This window comes from Porites lutea, chromosome 5 (assembly GCF_958299795.1).
Source record: "Porites lutea chromosome 5, jaPorLute2.1, whole genome shotgun sequence".
In the NCBI taxonomy this organism is placed as follows: domain Eukaryota; kingdom Metazoa; phylum Cnidaria; class Anthozoa; order Scleractinia; family Poritidae; genus Porites; species Porites lutea.
Genome location: NC_133205.1, coordinates 18,394,931 through 18,417,132, shown reverse-complemented (window position 1 = coordinate 18,417,132; position 22,202 = coordinate 18,394,931). Strand labels below are relative to the sequence as shown.

General features: G+C 39.5%; 2 protein-coding genes across 4 annotated transcripts in view; one reads left to right on the top strand and one right to left on the bottom strand.

Moving 5' to 3' along the window:
• The first annotated feature begins 125 nt into the window (after window positions 1-125).
• LOC140938022 (uncharacterized) lies at window positions 126-8,079 on the top strand. The gene is made up of 6 exons (XM_073387571.1): window positions 126-2,813; window positions 3,772-3,828; window positions 4,567-4,683; window positions 4,797-4,943; window positions 5,385-5,726; window positions 7,558-8,079. Exons 1-6 carry the CDS (start codon window positions 126-128, stop codon window positions 8,077-8,079), a joined length of 3,873 nt encoding a protein of 1,290 aa, XP_073243672.1.
• Window positions 8,080-11,963: 3,884 nt separating this feature from the next.
• Window positions 11,964-22,202, bottom strand: part of LOC140937765 (uncharacterized) — a 41,095-nt gene continuing 30,856 nt past the window's right edge. For 2 of the 3 annotated variants that reach the window (XM_073387331.1, XM_073387332.1), the window contains exons 18-22: window positions 20,125-21,066; window positions 17,083-17,274; window positions 15,646-15,816; window positions 14,229-14,387; window positions 11,964-13,438 (exon numbers count right to left, since the gene is read on the bottom strand). In XM_073387331.1, coding sequence (XP_073243432.1) covers window positions 13,235-13,438; window positions 14,229-14,387; window positions 15,646-15,816; window positions 17,083-17,274; window positions 20,125-21,066 — 1,668 coding nt within the window. In that variant the 3' untranslated portion in view covers window positions 11,964-13,234. The remainder of the gene's footprint in view (window positions 13,439-14,228; window positions 14,388-15,645; window positions 15,817-17,082; window positions 17,275-20,124; window positions 21,067-22,202) is intronic. The other variant, XM_073387333.1, reaches the window with a different exon arrangement.

The window sequence follows — 22,202 nt, the reverse complement described above, 5'->3', positions numbered from 1 at the left end:
GAGTGCTTATGCATTTCAGTTGGCTTTGTGTTTTCCAGCCTTGACTATCCACACAGCAGGACAAAACCCGTTCGTTTAAGGAGACTAGTTTACTTCATCCTGATATGTTTTAGCAGCTGTACATTATGATTTCAAATAGAAGAAGCAAGGTCACAACTAAATCGAGCAGTCATCAGAGAAAATATGGCAGAAAAATGATGAATCCCTCATCAAGAACTGAAGATAGGAGCAATCTTAGAAGAGGAACCTGCAAACAAGGGGGTATTATTGAAGGTGACTTACAGGGTAGTAAAGACAGCGGTTTTGCAGAACAGGAACACATATCCACTGGACATGAGCTGACTAGCTACTCCACTTTTATGTCTGTCAATAATAGCAACGATAGAACATCTATCTGTAAAAATGATTACATTAGAATTGAAGAAAATCAAAGCAAGGACAACTCAGGGCATTCGCTCAAAACAATAGAACAGGAGATTACCAATGTCACCAAGTGCGAACAATCAAATATTGCAAGTGATATGAATGAATTTGAGGAACAGGACTTTGAAGAGGTTGATGTTATGTCTGGTGACAAAGACAATGGTTTCCTAGAGAACGACAACTTGAGCCAAGGAAGCAATGGGTCTGAAAGCTACCCCGAATCTGCACTTGTCTCTTCTGTGGGTTACAATAATGTAGCAGGACATTCTTCCCAAACATACGAGGAGTTTCAACTAGATCTGAGCGAAAATGACGACGAGGCCTTAAAGGAGGAGTTGATGCATATTTTTGAAAGAGAGAGAATTGCTGTGGAGATGTATTTCAAGAACAAAATGGAGGAACGTTTGCGAGTATTTAGAAGTAAACAGCTAGAGTACGAGGAAACAACACGAGCGGAAAAGATAGAGCTTGAGCATAATGTTTCAATAGAGAAAATGGAAATGCAGAATACGTTTGCAAAAGAGGTCGCCAAACTGGCGCATACGTTCAACGAGGAGAGACAACAGCTGGAGGTGTATTACAAAGAGCAGTTGAAAGACCTAAGGGAAAATATTGAAATCGAAAAAAAGAATATGGATGAGAAACTCTCAAAAGAGAAAATTGAGTTTAAGGAAAATCTCGAAGCTGAATATCAGGCGATGGTCAGGAAAGAAGTCGCTCATGAAAAGAAAGAAGCAGTCCAAGAAAGATCCGAATTGGAAGCACGTTTTTACCGTGAAAAATTAGAGCTTGAAAATTGCTACACCCTTAAGTTGACCGAAGCTGAAACAAGTCTGCAAAAACTCAAGGCAGAATTTGAGGCAAATTTAGCAGAAGAAAGAATGCGAATGGAAAAACAAAGGCAGGATAATATAAGAGAAATTGACGCTAAGCTAAAGGAAGAGAGCCAGCTGAGACACGATAAGGAAAAAGAGTTGGAGCAACAGAAAGAGATATATGCCAACGAAGATTCCTTTAACAAGAAAGAAAATGAACGGCTTAGGAATGACATCGATGCTCTTCGACGAGAAGTAGATGACAAAAACCGAGAAAATATGCAACTTAAATCGATGGAAGAAAAATTGAAGCTAAGAGGAAGCGAAGGGATGGAAGGAAAGCTGAGAGATGATTTTGAGAGACTCTTATCAGAGCACAAGTTAGAACTGGACAAGAGTTATGAAAAAGAAAAACAGAAGCTTGATGAAACCTTACAATCCGAAAGACGACAAATAAAGGAGGAGAACGATAAAGAGAAAGAGAAAATCAAGGCAGAGCAAGAAGAAATAAGAATTACAAGGGAAAAACTTCAAGCTGATGAAAAGTCCTATCCAGAGAGAGAACAGCTGTACAGGCCTGAGAATGAATCAGTGATGTATTCCCTAGGTGGCTATCGGGCAAGTGGTCATGGCCAGCACGATAGAAAAACCAAACCGAGCAGTGTTAGCCAATGGGCGGTACCATCTGGCAGTGTAGAGATTGGTCTCGCGCACGGAACATTATATAGCGAAAAACAGCGTCAAAACCTAGATGTCGGTACATTGGATGAAGAGCCTTTTGGTGACCATCCACTTGAATCAACAAGTGGAGCAAAAGATTTTGTTTCACCCTACAAACTGTCTACTGATTTTGGTCATCCATATAAGGGATCACCGTCCCCGCAACAGCAACGGGAACCATGCGGTCAATACAGTCTTGGTGATTCTTCCTCAAATGGTTTCCTAAAGGAATATCTCACTGGAAAGTCGCAATATCACATCACATTTGATTACCACGAGAAGACAGGGCTCCCAAAAACCCAGCCCTCTGAACAAAAGCCTGAGACTGAAGTTAACTATCAATTAGGGTCGGGAGCCAGTTCACTTCCCCGGGCAGTTTCAGAAGAACGTGAACTGATAGCCGAATTGAGAGCGTTAAAAAGCGAGAACGAAGGTTTGAAAGCGAAGATGGCAGCTTTGGAAGAGAACATAGAACTGCGTAAAAAATATAAGAAGGAGGCAAAGGCCGAAATGGAAAGGCTTCTAAAAGAGAACGAAGAAAAAGATCTCAAAATACAGCATTTAACTCAGGAGATTAAAAAAATGACAGAAAAAAAGGCCAGCGAAGTAAAAGCAGATATCCAATATGATGGGTCAGGGTTAAAATTACACACTCGTCACGACGGAGAAACATTGGCTCACACAGAGACCAGGGAAATGGAGGGGAGACTAAAAGGATTGGAGGTACATGCAGTAAGAGCTGATAAGAGAGCAAAAGAATATGACGTGAGCATTACAGACACCGAGAAACAGAGCAAGGAGAAAAGAAAGAAAAATGATTTACAAGATGAATGGAATTCATCGAGTCGACAGGAGGTAAAGATAAATATCACTTAACCCTCGGACATACAAGTGGAGGAGGGGGGGGGGTTGATGCCACCCCCCCCCCCATAAAATATTTCTGAGTTTTTTTCCTAGAGGATAAAACATCAGTGCCTGACGTTTTCAGTAGCTGTTCGTTCATCCCTCGCGCACATTTTAAGACACGTTTCGTGATGATCAGTTGCTATGGTTACTTATGACGTCATAAGTAGCAGGTGGTGATCAAGACAATTTTGGGTGAAAATATAAGTTTCTTCAACTTTTTTCAACAATCAAAGTAAATCTTGTGGCTAAAATTATGCAAAGTGCTTATTTATGTGTTATTTGTCATGTAAAACAAAAAATTACCATTTCTCTCACTTTTAACCTGATTTCTAATTCTTGGTAGAATCCAAGATGGCCACCATTGTTGGTGACGTCACAGGCCCCCAGCAGCGCAACCACCCCTAAAATAAACCTCATCTTTTTAAGAAGATCAAAAGCTTTCCACGAAGGGTAAAATCGTTTCAAAATACTGCAACGTATCAAAAACTCAAGAGAGGGGCTCCATACACCCCCCCTTATACCACGGTGGGGGTATGAATTTGCGTGTACGTCCGAGAGTCAAATTTCTAAAAGAAAAGCCCTTTCCCTTTAGAAAATGGGAGGGGAGAGAAGCGTTTCAATGTTATCCGCTGTAAGCACCATGTAAGATGGGAGGATGCATAAATGACATTCTGAAGTGTGATTGACCGGAGTGAGGGCCTTTTCTGAGGGTAGAATAGAGGAGCCTTTAAGATAGATGAAATGAAATGCGAGGCTTCATCTGAACACAATTCAAACAATAAATGAAGTATAATAAGAGTTGCACCTAAAAGGTACTTTTTCTCAATTTCCGGCGTTTTTGCAGCTGTAATTACCAGAAACGGCATGACTGTGTAAGGCAAATAACTTACAGCCTTTTTCATTTTAGGACAAACTACGCGACGATTCTGTGTCTACAAATGGTTCACAAGATTCTTATTATAAGGTGAGTTTTACAAGAGACCATTCCTGGTTTGCACAAGTAGTTACAAAAGGTAAAAATAATTTTGATGAGAAAGCGTTAGGAATTCTTCATGCCCAGGGAGGCACATCTTTCAGATGGCACAATGAGACAGATCTTTATTCTGTCATCAGATATCGAATTCAATTAAAAGGATCCATATAATCTGCGTTGAGTGAAAATACTTTGAAAATGCGCCATGTTAAGGCTCCAAAAAACAAACCATTAAGTCTTTATCTTCACAGGATCTAAGGGGGGCCATGGAGCGCTCGACCTCCTTTGTGAAACCGGCAAACACGCTAGAAATTTGATGAACCAAATTCACGCAAACTGAATCCCAAAATTCACTGTGGTTGAATAATGACGCACTTTCGACCGTCTGTATTCAAATTTTTACTGGAAAGTTCCCTTTGTTGGAAATTTTTTATCAATTAATTTCTTGTGCGGTACTTGTATGGGCCAAAAGAGAACGAGTTCGGACATTCTAGCCCAGTGAATCATCTAAACACGCTCACTTCCTACCGGAAAAGTCCTCATCTGAATGTCGACATGACAAACTACTAAGAACCCTGGACACCCTCCCTTCGTTAAAAAAATTCTTTGCTACGCCCCCTTCCCCCCACCTCCTTCTTGTGCTTGTGTTGCTGTTTTTTTTTTTTTTTTAACCTTTTGTTATATATTTTTCTTTTTCACCAGTTTTTCTTATAACCATTTATGTCGCAGGCTAAATACGAAGCTACTTTGCGGGAGAAGGATCAACTTCTTCAAGTCGTCAAAGACTTGAAAGTGAAGATCAATGACCTGCAGGAAAAGCGGGCCTCAGAACTTTGTAACAGCTGGGTAAAAAGCTTCGACTCTCGTTCCTAAAAGTTTTAGATGCATCAGGTTTTTCGTTACAGATATGTGGCGTTATACGTGGCTAATCAGTTTTTCCGCTTTTTTTCCTTTTTCAGCCTGTAGAAAGGTCACAAGAGAAGAATGGTGAAACTGAAAGACTCAAACAGTTGGTAACAGAGAATTCATCCCTTAAAGAAAGAACATCAGAGCTTCAAAATCAGCTTACTCGTCTTCTGGAAAAACTAAAATCTGAGAAAGAAAAAGTGAGATTTTTCGTTTTTGCTTCTTTGGTTTGTTTTGTTTTGGTGTGTTTTTGCCAATGATATCCCATCTAAAGGAAAAACTTAAATGCTACTAACACTCACATGTTATAGGAGGAACAAAAAAAGACTCCTAAGAATGCTATCAATTCATTGAAAAGGTTTCAGTTGAAATATCACACTGAAGGATTGCAAACAAGGTTGAAACCACCTTATATGCATCTACAATCAGTTAATAGAAAGAATTGCCATATAAAGACCCTTCCATTTCAACTTTGTAGTCGCAGAATAGGACATTTTTGAAAGGAGGTGTTTTTAGTCCGTCATTTGGCCAGTCTATGACTTCTATTAGCAGCACGGTAAATGAGTATTTCCGATAGTCGGCCTTTAGCGTAATGTGAAAGCTAACTGTCACAAAATTTATCCACTTTTCATTGATTCCAGGCTGCCTCTCTCGAAACCAAGTTACCTTCCCACGAGAGCAAAACTTTTTACAATATAGAGGAAATGGAGAAAAGACTCAGAAGGACTGGTCGAGAGCTTTCGGGAACTCAAGAAAACCTGGACTCTGCTACGTTGAGGAGGATCGAAAAAGAAATTCTCACCATTGGTGATATTGTGAAAACCCAGTGTGGAGACAGAAGGTTTGGTCACGTGTATTATAGATCAACCAATGAGGCCGAAGCACGTGCCACCCAGCTGGAAGTCGAGAAGAAAGAATTGGAGATGAAGCTACAAATAGCACGAGAAGCCATGAGTGAATACGTCAAACGTTTAAATGAAAAGGTAAGTGCATGGTGAGAAATGCAACATTAGATCTCCATCAAGTTTTAATCATCGATGGTAAAAAGACTGGGGTTTCTTACCATATGATATTCTTTATTGCAAGTGTAATACAGAGTGCAATAAGTATATTTTTTTATGTTAATTCCCTGATACGAATACATCCCGCTCACATTGGGGGTGGCTCCTCCTAAAATGTTCTGAAATTGGTGCACGTTTAAAAGAAGCCGAGACCAATTGTGGAATTGCAAGCAGTCAAGCCATGATTTATAATGGGTTGCTGTATTTAGAGGGGAAGGGTCATTCCCCGTCGCGCGTGTCTCGTGTCTGGCACTCCTCGCTCGCTTAATGCTTGGTTTCGCTCGATTGTTAAGTATGCTACCTTTGAATACGCTATAAATCTTAAAAGTGAGAAGTTAAAGAAATCATTATAAATCATACCTTCATCCTCGATTCATTCGTTGATTTATATTGCTGCAGGGGCTTCTCCTCAGTAAACCACCTGAAACAGAGAATCCCAGAAAAAAAATTGTTTCAATCTAGAACACGTTGTCCTTAGTTACTAGCTTCTAACATGAGAAAACAATTTTTACTCGTAAAAGGTTTGTAAAGTTGCAGTTTGTAAACCGGTTTGTTTTAGTAAAGAAACAAAAGCAGAAATTTTGGTGAAGTGATGGTCTAGCTTCCGCTTTTTCATAAACTAAAAACAAGAGATTTTATTTTTCTCTTACTTAACAATAAGTTGCAATTAAAAGGCCCGTGTAAAGGTCCTTTCTTGTCGCTTTGTGAAAATCGACAAATTCTGACAATCAAATTAAGATTCGTCATTGATGGAAGTCTTTTTTCAATGAATAATAGAGGCTTGGTTTCCTTTTGTTGATAAAACTGTGTTCCCTACTAGTGATACCGCATACAGAACATGTTGAAGAAATTAAGATAAACGCTTTTAACGTCCCATCGAACTACTATAAACGGTACACAGGAATGCGCAGCTCATAGATTAAACTCGTCAACTCTCCATACTTTTCGCACAGTTTACACTCATGAGGTACGCAAAAATGCACGAGCAACCGAGCGGAGACGCGAATAAGTCTTTAAGTCACACCCAAATCACATTTCTTTTGAAATGCTGGAAGTCAGTGAAGGAGTTATATTAAGTGATTTTGAAAACCTAACATGCTCAGAAATATATATCCTTAAGATGATGGCCTTTCATAAAACCCTTATTTCACGGGTGACCCAAACGTGAGTTGCTTCTCCGATTGGCCCACGAGCAAACTTTCCATTTGGGGTATATCGGCAAGAGTCACGGCGCGGGCGAAAGGCACAACAGGAGATGCGGATGTGGTGGATATCCGGAAAGCTTGCTGGGCAGACTAGCATTATGCAAGTCGGAAATCTGGGTTTTGACCATTGAACCATGGAGTTTGTATTGATAAACCTAGCAGGAATTAACAGAAATAAACACCGCCAAGTTTCGATGACACTTTCAAAATTCACTTGTACTCATAAAAAAAGATTGGTCGATATTTTTAGATTAAAAAAGAAAAAAGAAAGAAAAAGAAATCGCGAATCTCGGCAAGGTTTATCAATATATCACTCCTTTGCTTAATTTTTAAAGCTTTTTAGTACCCAGTTTTCTGAAGCGCACGTTGTGCTTCGGTCATTTGTGCTAATTCACCAATTTATGAATTAAACAAAATTCAAACTTGGCTCCGAGGGTTTCTCCGATATGAAACCCTGCATCTCGACGCCCTTTCTTTTGTCTTCACTCATCACCCTCGAAGCCAAGTAAGAATTGTGAATTATTTAAAATTTGGTTTTGCTTGCATAGATGCAGGATGTGACGAGTATGACTGGAATCTCCGAACAAATAGTCCAGGAGTTACACTCCAGGAATAACAGCTTAAAAAAGAGTCTACAAGCCCTCGAGGAAGGGCAGAAAGTCTCTCACCTGCAGAATGAACAACTTCAACATCAGAAATCAGCTCTTCAAGACCTCATAGGCGGCTTGTGCAGAGACGAGAAGATACCTGGTAAGTCATATAACTCGTCATCAAGACTCCTGGATACCAAGCATGACGGAAGGAGTCACGTGGCTGCAAGTACTTCACCCAGTTACCAAGACTACAGATATGACAACAAGTATAGCATAGGCTTTGATAACAGACACCGTGCGAACGATGACAGTGAGAGCGAAAGAAAGCTGTCATATAAAGAATTCCAAGAGCCCAAAAATGAAACATGCAGCCGGTGTTCTAGAGTGGATCAATTTTCCACTGTATTTGAGGAATATCCAAGCAGATATTCCAAAGATGAGTATAAAGATTTGGGACGAGTTGGCGGTCTGTATTGAGAACCACACGCGCGCTAAAAACATTACGTTTTAAATCAGTAATATAATACAACAAAAAGAAAAATATGGAAACCTTTTCTATAGTCATTTTATGACTAGGCCTATGGAGATTGTGCAAGTAAATTCCTTAAATTTGATAAAAAGTTGTTCAAAATAAGAAAAAAATGTGTTAAACGTGCGACGCACATGTAAATGCAAACCGGCACAAGGCAAAGAAATACAGTACACGTTTGAACACACCATAATGCTAAGGCAAACGACGCACGAAATTTAAAAATTTCTATTTCCTTGCACTTGCATTTGTGCTTACGTTCGGATTTCAAACCGCGAACGGAGGCAAAGGAAACGTAAAGTGCGAAAAGACAGGTTTCATCGGTTCCATGCTAACACGGCTCAGTGGTTAAGACCTGGGCTGACGTACCTGCGTATGGCACGACGTGTGAACCTCGTTTGCATGTGCATTTGCACTTGCGTTTGCACATGCGTCGCACTGGTGTGAACAAGGCCTAATAGGCCCTTTGCAGCTAGCCATTCACGTGGTACAAAACCCTCCTGTTCGAGAGCAAAAGTCGCACTGGGACAAGACAAACAAAGGAAATTACCATTTAAAATTATGGAATATGTCTTTTGTTTGTCCTGTCCCAGTGCGACTTTTGCTCTCCAGCGTGGCGGTTTTGTACCACGTGAATGGCTAGCTGCAAAGAGCCTATTAAGTGTTTCAGAGCACAATATCCACACCTTTCAATTAGACGTCATTAGAACATGACAGTTCCTCTGTGGTATCAATTCCATATTGGAAATTATAATAAATTACCACGGGCAACTCTATCCGCTAGTGGCATGAGCAACAGGTGCTTCTGGGGAACTAGGGGAGGAGTGAAGCGAAACGGAGGAGAGCGTGAAGGGACGGATACACTAACCACCCCCTCTCTTTCTCTCCCCCTTTTATTTTTTTTTTCAAATCTCCCCTCCCCTGACCTTTGAGGAAAGGCCTGATACCTGAATTGTAGCTAAACGCTGCTCAGGACACCCAGAAAATAGTAGATTGCCCAGCCAAAAAAAAATATACATATATTCCTTGTAGGAAAGTGCTTGCAATGGAATGAAATTTTTTTTGTCGCGCAGTAATTAGTTTTATATAAATGTCGCTTTGTTCCTCGATATGAGGGATTTTATTACCTAAGGGATACTTACATGAAGGTATATCCAGTATTCTAGGGATAGTCTCTTTCCACACCAGGAAAGTTCCATCAGGGTATGTTTGAGCTCTTACAAGTTTCGGCTCTATTCTGAATAATGCACCCGGCCAATCGTAAACCACTGTACCAGGTGGTAGACTGGCTATATGTGTAAACAGCAGCATATATCCTTCTGGTTATATGCCTCTGATGTCAATGCCTGGTTTAAAAAGGCTGTACATGTTTCACGAAATTTATCAAAATTCAGGTAGTAGGAACTGCAACCAAATTAAAAAAAAACAAACAAAAAAAAACAGGCCCCGGTTATTCAAAAGCAAGATAGCGCTATCCAACCAATAAGTCACTATCCAGTGGATAAGTATTAGGAAAACCAATTGCGCTATCTAGTGGATAGAGATTTATCTGTTGGATAACGCTATCCACCTTTTGAACAACTGGGGCTAGATCAACACGTTAAAAGACGGTATAAATAACACGGCAAATACAATAAGAACGTGTACTTGGCAATATTAAGCAAAATGAATTAAACAGCCGTGACACGGCCTCTTTAAACTATTTTAAACTTCAACTGGTTTGCCAGTCGCTGATTTTCGCACAGTCAAATTTTCTTACAGACAAACCTTATTAAGCTGATACCCCGGTAATTTCAAGTAATATTTACTGTAATCAAGAGATAAACGTCATTATACTTTGCCTAGCTACTGTAACTCCACTTTAAAATATGGGTTTGATAGTCTATAGGACCATAGTTAGTAAAGGAGACTGGTTGCGAAAGCCGAAATTAATGCGATGTATCTATTGCTCAGTAAGTTCAAAACAATAGAAATGCTATTGTACGTTGTGCACAGTCACGCCTAAAAAAGCGAAGAATGACATATAACAAAGAAGTCTGGTTGGCTTTATAACTATTGCTCTGTATTAACTATAACAACCATTCTAAAGAAATGGTGTCGTGATTTGACAGTCTGGCCTTGTTTGTTCAAATGTTGGATAGTGTATCCACGGAATGAATTACTATCCCTTGTATATGAGAGAGATCAATAGACCTTTCCACGTTTTTTTTTTTTTTTTTTTTTGTTTTTTCAACTTTTGACATGGACAAGGTAGGAAAAATTCGTCAACTCTGCTGGAAAAAGCGCCTTTAAAACTAACATATAGCTCCTCAAAATGGCGAAATTTTTCTGGAGGTTGTGTGGTGGGGCGCAAACGTCTGTAAATTTTTGCATCTTTGCAGAGCTCTATCTTCGCACGCTTGAGACGTATCACTTTCAAACTTGGCAATTTTACTAATTTAAGGCGCGCTTTTCTGTGGTTTTGACGGATTTTCCCCAACTGGTCCACGTCTAAACCGTGGAAGGGTCTGTTGGCTAGAGATCTATCCAGTGGATAGTGTTATCCACCTTTTGAACAACTTGGCTCTGATTACACAGCACAATGTAAATGCTTCTAACTTATTAAAATGGAACTTCAACATTCCTAGATTTCAAAAGACAGCGTATTGTAAATTCAAAGGATGCCTACCTTCTTTTCATAGTCAGGAGCCGCTATGTTGCTCGATTTGAGATTCTTGACCCATTCCACCTCGGTGGAAACTGCCCCGATCCACTCCTCGACACTGCGGCTCTCTTGCCCATCAAATAATGGAAAATTCCTCGCTTCCGGCGGGGGTTTACATTAGGCAACAAAAAGGTTGTTCTTCCTTAAATTTTATCCTTTGATCCATTCTTATCGATACCCAGCAAGTGGTTGTAATTGTATGTCGTTATATCAAGAGACCACAGTAACTTGTTGTTAAAATAAGTTCCAGTTATCGCTGAGGGTGGTGCTACCTTAACATTTTACAATCTTTTGATAATATGTAACCATGGTTACTAAACTATTAGACTGGTAATAGTCAAGTGTTACGAAGAGCGGGCGACAACGATCGAAGGTCAAAACGCTTTTTGCTTTTGCTTGCTTTGCACAAGTCTCACGTGATAGATGGTCAAAACACGCGTGATCAGATTAACAGTGATAGACGGCCCAAACGCGTGTGACCAAATTGCGTTGTGCATTCCATTCATTCTTAGTGGAATTCCAAACGAAAGCTGGCTACATACAGTCGACGAATGCGTAGTAACAACCTGGAGATTAGGATTGCGGGCTCCTCTTGTAGCTCGCAATTAGATATATTTTTGAAATAAATAGCAACGCCGACTGTGTAGTGAAAAGAACAGTCCATTTGAGTCGAGCCACATGTAACCACGCGGAAAAAGAGTTTGAACAGAAAAAATAAATATCGAGAATTTATATCGAAAAAACTCAGAATTGGTGTTGTTTTCTAATTTTCTTTTCACGTTTCTATTTCGTCACTACTGAAATCTGATGAAATAGAAACAAAACGTTACAGTAGCTGTAAAGTTAAAATAAGTTACTACCTACTTCGGAAAGTTTGCTAGAATTGTTAGTTCCCCATGGGCAAACTTTAAGTGATTTTCAATTTTCCAACGTCTAACATGATAGAACACTGTCGACTTCGAAAAAGGGCGCATTAACATTAAAATTAGCGTTTTCATTGCAAAGTTCGTTTGAAATCGCCACTGGCGACTGGGTGACCGCCAAATTGAACCACGCTCGATATTGACCAGGTAAAGCCTAACAAGCTACAGTCTACTAAAAATTCACTATATAACCCTAAAAGAAACACGCCTGGAGATAATATATGGCGGGTTTTATTTACTATGTATGAAAGAAAGGGCATTGGCTACATAATTATACAAATGGTGTTACTGAGCTTGATTAATATGTACTTATGAATACGTTCATGGTGGCAATTATTGATTTTGAATTCGCTGGACCATAGTTAGTAGAGGACTGGTTATGATAGGCAGCAAACATCAAAGATAAAACCAGCAGTGCTGCAGTGTTATGTTGAAAGCTCCCTGATGGTGCAAAATCCTTTGTTTTCTGTTCACAAATTTACTGAATAAATTAATACAACATTTTTAGCGGCCAATAAGATCAATGACAGGAATGCTATTGAACGTTGCGTACCGTCGGGTCCATAAAAACATATCAACAAAAGAGTCTGACGGGCTTCATAACCATTCCACTCTATTAACTTTGGTTGGACTCAGTCTGAAACAAAATTTTAATTCCAGAATGAGATTTGAAGAGCTTGGGAGGTTGATGGACTGATAGACGAATTCTCCTTAATGGCCTTAAAAATGTTAATATACGTTAGCTGTACAAAAGCTGTCACAGCTGTGGTCACAATTTTGTTAAAATTTTATCAGCTTGCATGCTGAAAATGGTTCGAAAACAGCAATATTCGAAAGGCCAAAAGTAGCTTTCTGCAATTGCTGAAGCGTTTCAGGAAAAGTGACCTTACATGTCGTTCCATTAGACAAAAACTATAAAATATATAAAATTATGTTCTGACAATCTTTTTGCTTTAGCAGTTCTACAGGATTAGTACGAAATACAATTGAAATTCACATTACAAAAATATTTTAAACTATGGATGTTAATTAGGTCTATAGGTTAGTCTTGATGATCAATTCACTCGACGTTAATTGTGATTTGCCACGTCCGCCTGGAAAGTTTTAGTATATATCAAAAAGTTGGAAACCTCTTTGTAAAATTAGGTCGTTTGTTCGTTTTCTCGCACATACAGTAAATGCTGTATAAATACTTGAAAGATAAGTCCAAATATTTCATTTTGGAGCCAGACCACGCATTCTTGTTAGAAGCTTTAAAGAGGTTCGCAAAGCATGCACCCAATAAAGGGATAGGAATGCGTTTCAGGAATTGGCTCTGATGACGTCATAACATGAGCGATGTCTTTACGTATGAGTCGTATGAGGTCGTGAAGGATGACGTAATAAGGACCAGAATGGCTGTTGACAGTTCATGCTGTCCATACACGTACACGAAGTTATTTCTCACGATGTAACAAAAAAGACAGCTACTTGTTTTCAGGCAATGGCGTTGGCTCCACATAGTTTAGAGATGACCCTTTGCAAAGCTTTCTTCTGCTCTGTTAGTTGCCTGTTTGCCTTCTCAGCTCTCTTCTCATTGGCCTCCGTTTGTTGCAGGGCTTTGGTCAGTTTGGAATTTTCAATGTAAAGTTCCTGAACGAGATTGCCTGAACGCGTTGCACTGATCTCTGTTTGTTGGAGCTGCCAAGAAAACACAAAAAAGGAATCATTCTTATCAATTCACTAATTCACAGAAGTTCTAAACACAGCTAGTACAAGTGCTAGACCAACACCAGTGTTCGACAAAACAAGACGAGAACTTTATTTGTATACAGCACACAGAAAAGAAGAGCGAGAAAAAGACAATACTACTTAAGTAAGACATAAAGCCACCTACAAAATACTTGAAACGCTAATGTAGCTAGGAGGCATAATACAGGGGCACCCAACGACTGCTTTCTGTAAAATATCTGTTCAGAAAAGCAAATATTGCCTAGAATTTTCTATTACTTGAGGACGGCTAAAAATTTCTAGATGACCGTTCCATTCATGTACAATTTCAAAGCTTATCAAAACGGCTGCAACATTTCAAACGCTTCTCGAGGACGAACTCCCCTAATTACAGTGAACCCTGTATTGTATTAAGCAGGGGACCTTCGCTGGTGACCGCTTCATTGAGGTGTCCTCTTAATACAGGTTCGTTCAACAAGAAATAAGTGAAGAAACGTTTGAAGTAAACTGAACCATTCGTTCGCTCAATACAGGGTGTCACGACACTGTACTGCCTAATATTATCACACCAATTCATTATGAATATCAAGAAGGAAAAAAAAATGTTCATATCCTGTAACTACTCCTTACGCTCTACAAGGCGCAAAGCATATAGGTAACAGCTAAAAGGTATAACTGCGATGATTTAGCAGATGTTTAGAGGAAGTTCCAGGCAGATGAAAAGGTTTTGTGAATGAATAATAACGTAATCCGTGTCTACCTGTTTACTGAGCCTCGCCACGTGTTCGTCCAAGGCTTCTCTAGTCTGTTTCACTTGATTTTGCAGCTCCATTTTTTCTTTTTCCAGTGACCTGATCCGTCCTTCCCATAGATTACTAGCACTTTCAAGTTCTCGTAATCTTCGAGTCTTTTCTTCGAGCTAAGTGATGAGAATACCTATCTTTTAACAACGGGTGCAATAACATTAACATTGTTATGGAAAAATTTTCAACAACGAAACAGGAATTTTGAAGCCGAAAATCCAATGGACAGCGTTTTCGGCAGCACTGTTTGAATAATCAATAAGACCTACACCCCCAAAACACCAAAGTTTTTGATAACTTGAACATACTTTTTTTTTTTTGCAGATTTGAGGTCCGTACTGTCAATTTAAAACGAAGGTTTTTCTACGATTTATGGCCCGAAAAGACAAGGATCCGTCGCTAATAAGATAAATATCATACGGCTTTCGTTCCGTAGAACAAGAAATAAATGCCTATCAAAGGATTTTAGACCTAGGCCTTCAAAAGTTGTATTCTCTTTTTGTTGGCGCAAGTAAGAAAAAACGTACTAACAGGGTTTACAACGTGCAAAACTATTAACAATTGATCTACTTTTTATATATTTTTTGTCGAAATAGACGCTATTTAGTCAAAGAAAAGATCTTAGTTTCCCTTTTAAATTTCAGTCAATACCGCAGGGGTTATGGAACGAAAATGGACACAACAACCCAACAAGAAAACATTTAACCAAGTCGATAATGCGCGGGAAAACTGAATTTCCTTTGATTTCTTTTTGTCATTCTACATGTGAAGTATGAACGTGAGTCAGTGACACTGAGAGGTTTTCACCTTTGAAACACTCGCAAATGGGGGCTCTCAGTGCTACATACCTTGATTGAATTTAATGACAAAACCCACCGTTTACTCTTTAATCAGCTCAGTCTTCGATTATGGGCCAAACGGGCATGATGATTGATGATAGTTTCAATTATTATTAACTACCATTCACTACCTTGGCTTCAAGCCAAACAGATCATGATAGCGCGTGATTAACCATGATAGTTGAAACCAATGTTTACAAAGCATGGACTATAAAGAAAATCGTCTGGACACCAAACTCGCCGTTTTATCATCTTCTTTCTCACCAACACACTAGCATTATATCCCACATGTAAATACCTAAAGTTTTTTTTTTCATTGTGTTTTGCCTTGGGTACAGAGGGTCCGCCATTTTGAATGGATGAAAAAGGGTGGGACCGTCGATTTAGACGAGAAACGCTGACCAAACTTCCATCGACTATCGCGAACGTGATCAATGGGGAAAACTTTTATCGACTATCGTTATACATTTCAACGTGTTCTTCATCTATCGTGACTATTTGGCCCCGCTTTGAAGGAATGAAACTTCACTCTCACCTTCTTGCTCAGTGCCATAACCTCCGCTTTTGCTTCGTTGAAGACTTTTTCTCTGAGCGCTTGATCCCGTTCGCTCGCCAAGTTTGCACGATGAAGCTGTTCTTTCAAATCGCTAACCTCACGCTGATGACGCGACCTCATTGTCATCAGCTCAGTGTTTGCAAGTGCGGCCTACAAGAAAAGAACATCCGAACGAAGAATTAATTTGTTCTTCCACAAACACAGTGGTAACAACAAAAAAGAATTGCAGAGTAACGAAATGACTTACCAACATGTAAGGACACATCTTACCACACGTCATATAACACGTCAAGTTACGTCATGTTACGTCACGCAATGTCACACAATTAACGTAACGCAAGCTGCAAACCAAACTTTACAACACATACAAACAAACTGCTTCGATGCAAAGCACGCATTATAACATAATAAACAAGGAGAACATAACAAAGAAACACAGAACACAAAAGATTTTCGGTGAAAAGATGGGTTTCATAAATTCTACTTTATGCGTAGACGTTAGAAAATCCAAGAAGTAAGAATTTTCGAAGCACATTAAGGTAATTTTGCTGCGACCTACAATCTGACTTTCGACTGCTGTAGGTCGTAAGCTACAATTAACCCAGGTTTTCCCTCACCTGCTTTAAATTGACACAGTGAACACGTATTGTGCAGGAAGTGGTATTAGTGAGAACACAATCCAATCACAAATAATTTCTCAAAAACGAATTTTGGCTGTTCATGAACCCGAATTTTCGGTTCAAAGTATGCAAAGTATCTAAGTGGTCGTAGTAAAATGATCCTATATGTGAATATGGCCGGTATTTTAGTTTTAGAATTCAGATATTTTTTTACAGAAATTAGTTGACAACGTCAAGGTATAATGTGAACTGGCAAAACGTCGCAGAAGGAAAATTCAACTTATTTAGGTTGTTCGAAGACGGGTGGTGAACAGGGTTTATTCTAGAAACTGGCCAAAGAGCGTCAAATGGGCCCCCTTCTGTAATTTTAGGAGGCCCTTTTTCAAGAAAGGGGGTCGCCCAAAAGGTATTTGAACTTATTGGTACAGACTATTCTGGGCAACTGAAAAAGCCTGGGCTCGAATTACTGCAAAACCCCGGATGTTTGTCTGGTGAAGGAATGACTCAAACGAAGAAGAGAAAGGTAATTGAGGCAGTAAGAGGCTATAAAAGTTCAAAGTAAGTTTATACAGCGGCCGTTTAATCAGTGTTATGGTCAGAGATGTTTTCGACTACTTTATTTAAAAAAAATAGTACTTATGCTTGGGTCTATTTTTTTGCACCCCATTAGACGCGACAACGTAAATCTTATGCCGCATTTTTTTCCAAATTGTGGAAGTCCCGCAAGGCCGCGCTCTGGAATAAACCCTGACGGTGACAAATATTTTCTGCTTTGAGTAAATCCGTTAACACATACCTTCTGCTTTTCAGTTTCCATTTCTCTCTTATATGTTCCCTGTGCGTTGGCCAGTCTTTCTTTTAGCACATAAACCTCCTCTTGAAGAGTATTAGCTTTTGAATTTTTTTCGTTTAGAACTTTTTCCAACACCTGCTTCTTTCCTTGGATCTCTTCCAGTCTCTTCTCCATCGTGATGAGATCATTTCTGGCCTGTTAAAAATTGAATGATACCATTTAAGGAGGTGCATTGTTGATAACGACTCTCTCCTAAAGAGTTTTAACAAAGAGTGGATACATCTATATAGAGAGCCCCTCAAGGAAGGTGTGTCTTCTCTTCGCGTCGCCTAGCAGAAACGATATCCCTTAAGGGGGTGGTATGCGTTCAAATGTGAGAAAGTCAAAACAGTTTCTTCCCCCTGAAGGAGACTTGTGGCAGCCCCGCCTTTACATTGCCGGCCAACAACAGAGTGATGTAAGAGATGTCTTATCAAGAAGGTGCAGTCAAATCCTGATATTGTGGACACCTTGGGAACTAAACTGGTCAGTATCGGAAACTTGGAGAGCGAGCCCGTTATAACAGGGAAGTTTTTAGCAAATAAATCATCCTTTACTCTTGGTAAATTAAAGATCGCGGAGGCGAAGCTTCCACTGAGATGTGAAATTCTGATAATCTGTTAGGTAAGGACACCTTTGATTTGTTTAATGTACCAGTAGTTATAAAGCAGCCAATTATCTTCAGACTCGTTCAATTTGTTTTCAAAACGCACTTTCCTGATCCCTACAGACTATTTAACATGTGATGTGTTTTATCCAATAACATCGCAAGAAAGTTGATAAGATGTAATGATTGAACTCCAGCCCCAGTGCAGTGGGAAGCTTTTGTCACCAGGTGTCCACAAAACGGGATTCAACAATACCAATTAGGCTACGTTCAAAAGGCACTCGTCGAATTTTCGACAGGGTTAAAATTGGTGCGTTTTGGGGTTCAGTTCACACTGAACCACCTTAACCGTACGAAAATTCAAACGCTTTGCTGTTCAAAATTCAGTTTAAACAAAGCCAAAATCTTGAACAGTCCCGTGTGAACGAAGTGTTTGGTCAAATATTTCAGCCGGTCGAAAATTCGTTCGGTGGAGTGTGAACACATACACACGAGGCGACATGTCGCTGCAACACTTCGCGGCGATAAATCACTCCGTGTGTACAGGTCGGGCGATAAGTTGCGCGACACGTCGCAGTGACAAATCGCTAGGTGCGTACTCCGTCTGGTGAATTCATGTGCAAATCTTTGTCTCAGCAACAGAATTTTGTCCCCTTAACAAGTCGCACAAATTCAGTCTGATTTGATTTTTTGCGACGCGTTGCCGCGACAAAATTATGTTGCGGAGACAAAGATTTTCACAAAAATTCTCCAGTACAGACAGAGCGATTTGTCGCAGCGACGTGTCGCCTCAACGTGTTGCAGGAACTTGTCGCCTGGTGTGTTCCGACCTTAAATTAATGAAAAATAACCTGAGAAAGATAGTATTAAATAAGTTATACACATTAAAAGCGTACATTAAAGCTGAAGGTGACAAACAAGCACCAACACTTAGTTCACATAACATCAGATACGGCAGAAATAGAGGGATACAAGGAACAAAAGCTCCACATCACTATTATGAATAAAAACACTGTACACACGAACACAGGTATTAACCATGAGCATACAAGCCTGTGGGCAGCAGGCAGGAGCCTGAACGCTTCAAGCCATTAAATTAGAGCAAAATTGAACATATCAAAGCTACGACATCGAACTTAAACCACTACCTATGGAAGCACCCTTTTAACTTGGCCACAAAAAGACACCAAGCGCTGTTATGTTATAAGCGGAATTTACAAGTCACGTTTTTGTTTGCTGTGATTGTTTTTTGCGCTACTTGTTGTACGGGTAAGAATGAAAACGGCGTGTTTCAATTATTTTTTTTTACTTTACGATTGAAAAGTTGTTGATTGGAATATATCTTCTTGGGAAAAACAAAGTTTAATATTAGGGTTAAGTCGGGTTTTTCGGTCATTGCCTTTTATCAAATTAATGGATACAACAAAGCATTTTTACATTCATGTAGAGTGCTGATTTTCCATTAAAAACAATATTGAGTTAAAACTGATTTGCTAAATTTTTAACAACAGTTTGCTTTAATGAAAAAACAGGTTTTTAAATTACTCGCGTTTCTGCCCCCTTGGTTTATATATGGTACACCCTTATTCGTATATACAAAGAAAGAAAAAACAAATTACCGTGACATAAATAATTAATCATCCTTAATCATTTTCATTCTAAAATAGTTCGTTTAACATTTTATTATATTTAAACAATCTGGAGTTTAAATCTGTTCGTCAAGCTTTAATACAGTTTTACTTGTTCTAATTGTCGAAACAGCATTAACATCGTCTTTAAAGTCATCGACAAGGTCAGGCATTATGTCGTTGTTGACTATATTTTTTATACTATTTAGAGTAAACGACGGAGTGTTATGGTTCGTGTCGGTGACTAATGTTTATGTGTTCAGAGCGAGGAGACGCATGTCACGTCAATTCCCGGGGTCATGTCCCGGATGTATTCCAGTCTTCTGTCTGGTGAGAAAGGCTGCTTCTGAAATGCCGATTTAAAATGTTTTTTAGTTAGCGGAATTATGGTTATTATGTTACGTTTTTTTGTTTTCACACACATTAGTGGTCATTATTGCAATAAAGAACGTTATAGAACTGCCACACAATAAGAGTGTTACAACGATGAATGCAGTTATAGAGCAAAGAAAGAACTTTAAAAAGCCTTTACCAGCTAAGGAGCTGTAAGGGCCCCTCTATACGCGACACATTAGCTGTATTAATTGATAAAAGCCTTTGACAATCAAGGAGCTAGGAGTTCCTCTATAGGCCACACATTAGTTGTATAAGTTGCTTAGTCGCCACACATAAGAACATTAGGAGATAGCTGCTATTGTTACAGTTAAACGCAGTGGGTCAAAAGCAATTAACAGCAAAATAGTAATAATAAACACCAATAGTTGACGGGACCTTCTCAATTTCAAACTCCTTCTGTCTAACGTGATCCATATCCGCCAGCTTCTGTGTCAGCTGCGTCACTTGTTTTTCCAACTGCCTTGTTTCATCTCCGCGCTGCTCAAACCTCTGTTCAAGAGCCTTGTAGGCACTTTCCCGCACACCAAGCATGCGCTCAAGTTCCCTTACTCTGACGTCATCTTTGTCAGCAATCCTTTTGGTCAGCAATTTCAGCTTCTGTTCCAGCTCCATGTTGTGCTTGTTGCGCTGGTTCAGCCGCTGCTCCAGATCTTTGTTCTCAGTTTCCCAAACGGTCACCCGTGTTTTAAGCTCTTGGAGTCGCACAGTCTCCGCGTCCGCGAGCTGATTGGTAAGCTGAGCAGCCTTTTCCTCCAGCTCGGTCCTCTGTTTGTTGTACTCGTTAACCTTTTTCTGTAATTCACGGTTTTCAGTTTCTTTGACCGTTAACAACGCATCCAGCTCCCTTGACTTTTCTACAGCATTCTTTAAGTCGGTCTGCAGCTCCGCCATTTCACTCTCTAACTCTGCATTGTTCTCTAGCAATCTTCTATTCAATTCTTGGTTTTCTAGATCACGGGTGCGTAGCATGTCCTCAATCTCTTGGCTTTTGTTCATGATATCTTTAAGTTCAGCTTCCGTTGAAGCCAAACCATTCAGCTGGGAATCTCGCTCCTTCAATTTCTCCTCCAACTGCCCTTTTTCAGAACTGCTCAAATTTAAACTTACTTCCAGCTCGTTAACTCTTAGTTTGGCTTCTTGGAGTTCCGATTCGATGTTTCTACAAGTCTCTTCTAATCTTTCCTTCTCAGAGCTGCTGTTACGAAGTTTCAATCCCAAGTCCTCCGCTTCGGAGGCTCGTAGATTTAAAAGCAAATCCATCTCTTCAGATTTAAGCTGAAGTTCTTTGACCTGTCTTCCCATTCCTTCACTCTTCACCTTTCACAACAAAGTGTCAATAGCTTACTAAAAGACTCTACACCTAACGTTGACGAAACTAAAATAAAACGTGCTAGAAAACTCTGAAAATGAGAGAAGTGGACTCATTAAGTAACTTGATATTTACACGCATCCATCTGCAACACTGAGAAATAAAAAAGGGGACAATAGAAACAAACAGACAAATACAAGATCGAAATCGTGGGATAAAATACGAATGGCAGAATTGTACAAAACTGCTTCAATAGCCCAAGGCGACAGAAAGAGGAACCAGACAGGATAATTGCTCAAACGAGTGGTAAGAACGTGGTTGTAATCAACCTTTATTTTCCCCCAGCCTGCCCTAACATCTTTTGACTGCTCTCTTGTTTAAGTAATGATCCGGGTAAGACGGGGAGCAATTTCTTTTGTTATGGCGCAATACGCTTTCCTCACATAGGAATGTTTTCATTTTCACACAGAGAAGGCATAAACCCAAAAAAAGGCAGTTTACCAAATAAAATGCATTTTAACTTCATTAAAAGTTTTCGATAAATCATAAGAGTTGAAAACAATAGCCAAGAAAATTTTACAATTTGAAATGTTCCTCACATAGGATTTCTGTGTTACTTATACTCACGAGATTTTGTTATAACGAAGTTGGTTAGAAAACAAGGGACTAATATACATGGTGCTTTGCGAAGATTTCGTAAAATTTGATGTTAAACCAATCAGAAGTGTAGTAGAGACAATAGTAAAGTTAGCATCTTTTCGCATTCAGACGTGTTCACTGCGTTTGGTTCTTTCCTTCTTATCGGAATCATTACTTAATAGCTAGCCACCTAATATGGTACACGTTGAACAGGAGACTTGTTTCACGGAATATGAGTTACATGAGCGAACCATGCTTCGTAACCCAACCGCATAAAAATCTCCAACTATTTACACAACGTATCCTCGGCTCAGTACAAACGAAGTAAATTCCCGACGGCAAAGAAATTTAAAACCTGAAAATTCGATCACTGGAAACCAAGCACCTCACACAACCCACTATCGAATTGCTAGCGTCGAAACGACACCTGTTTGATCTCTTTAACCCAAGAGTGACCAACACAAATTTTCTCTTAACAAGATCGAAACATCATTAAGGACTCAAG

Excerpts from the sequence above, each read along its gene's own strand:
- LOC140938022 (XM_073387571.1), top strand. The coding sequence starts at position 126 with ATGATTTCAAATAGAAGAAGCAAGGTCACAACTAAATCGAGCAGTCAT. Across the intron at positions 4,684-4,796 it reads CAGAACTTTGTAACAGCTGG|CCTGTAGAAAGGTCACAAGA; the intron begins GTAAAAAGCTTC and ends TTCCTTTTTCAG. Across the intron at positions 4,944-5,384 it reads TAAAATCTGAGAAAGAAAAA|GCTGCCTCTCTCGAAACCAA; the intron begins GTGAGATTTTTC and ends CATTGATTCCAG.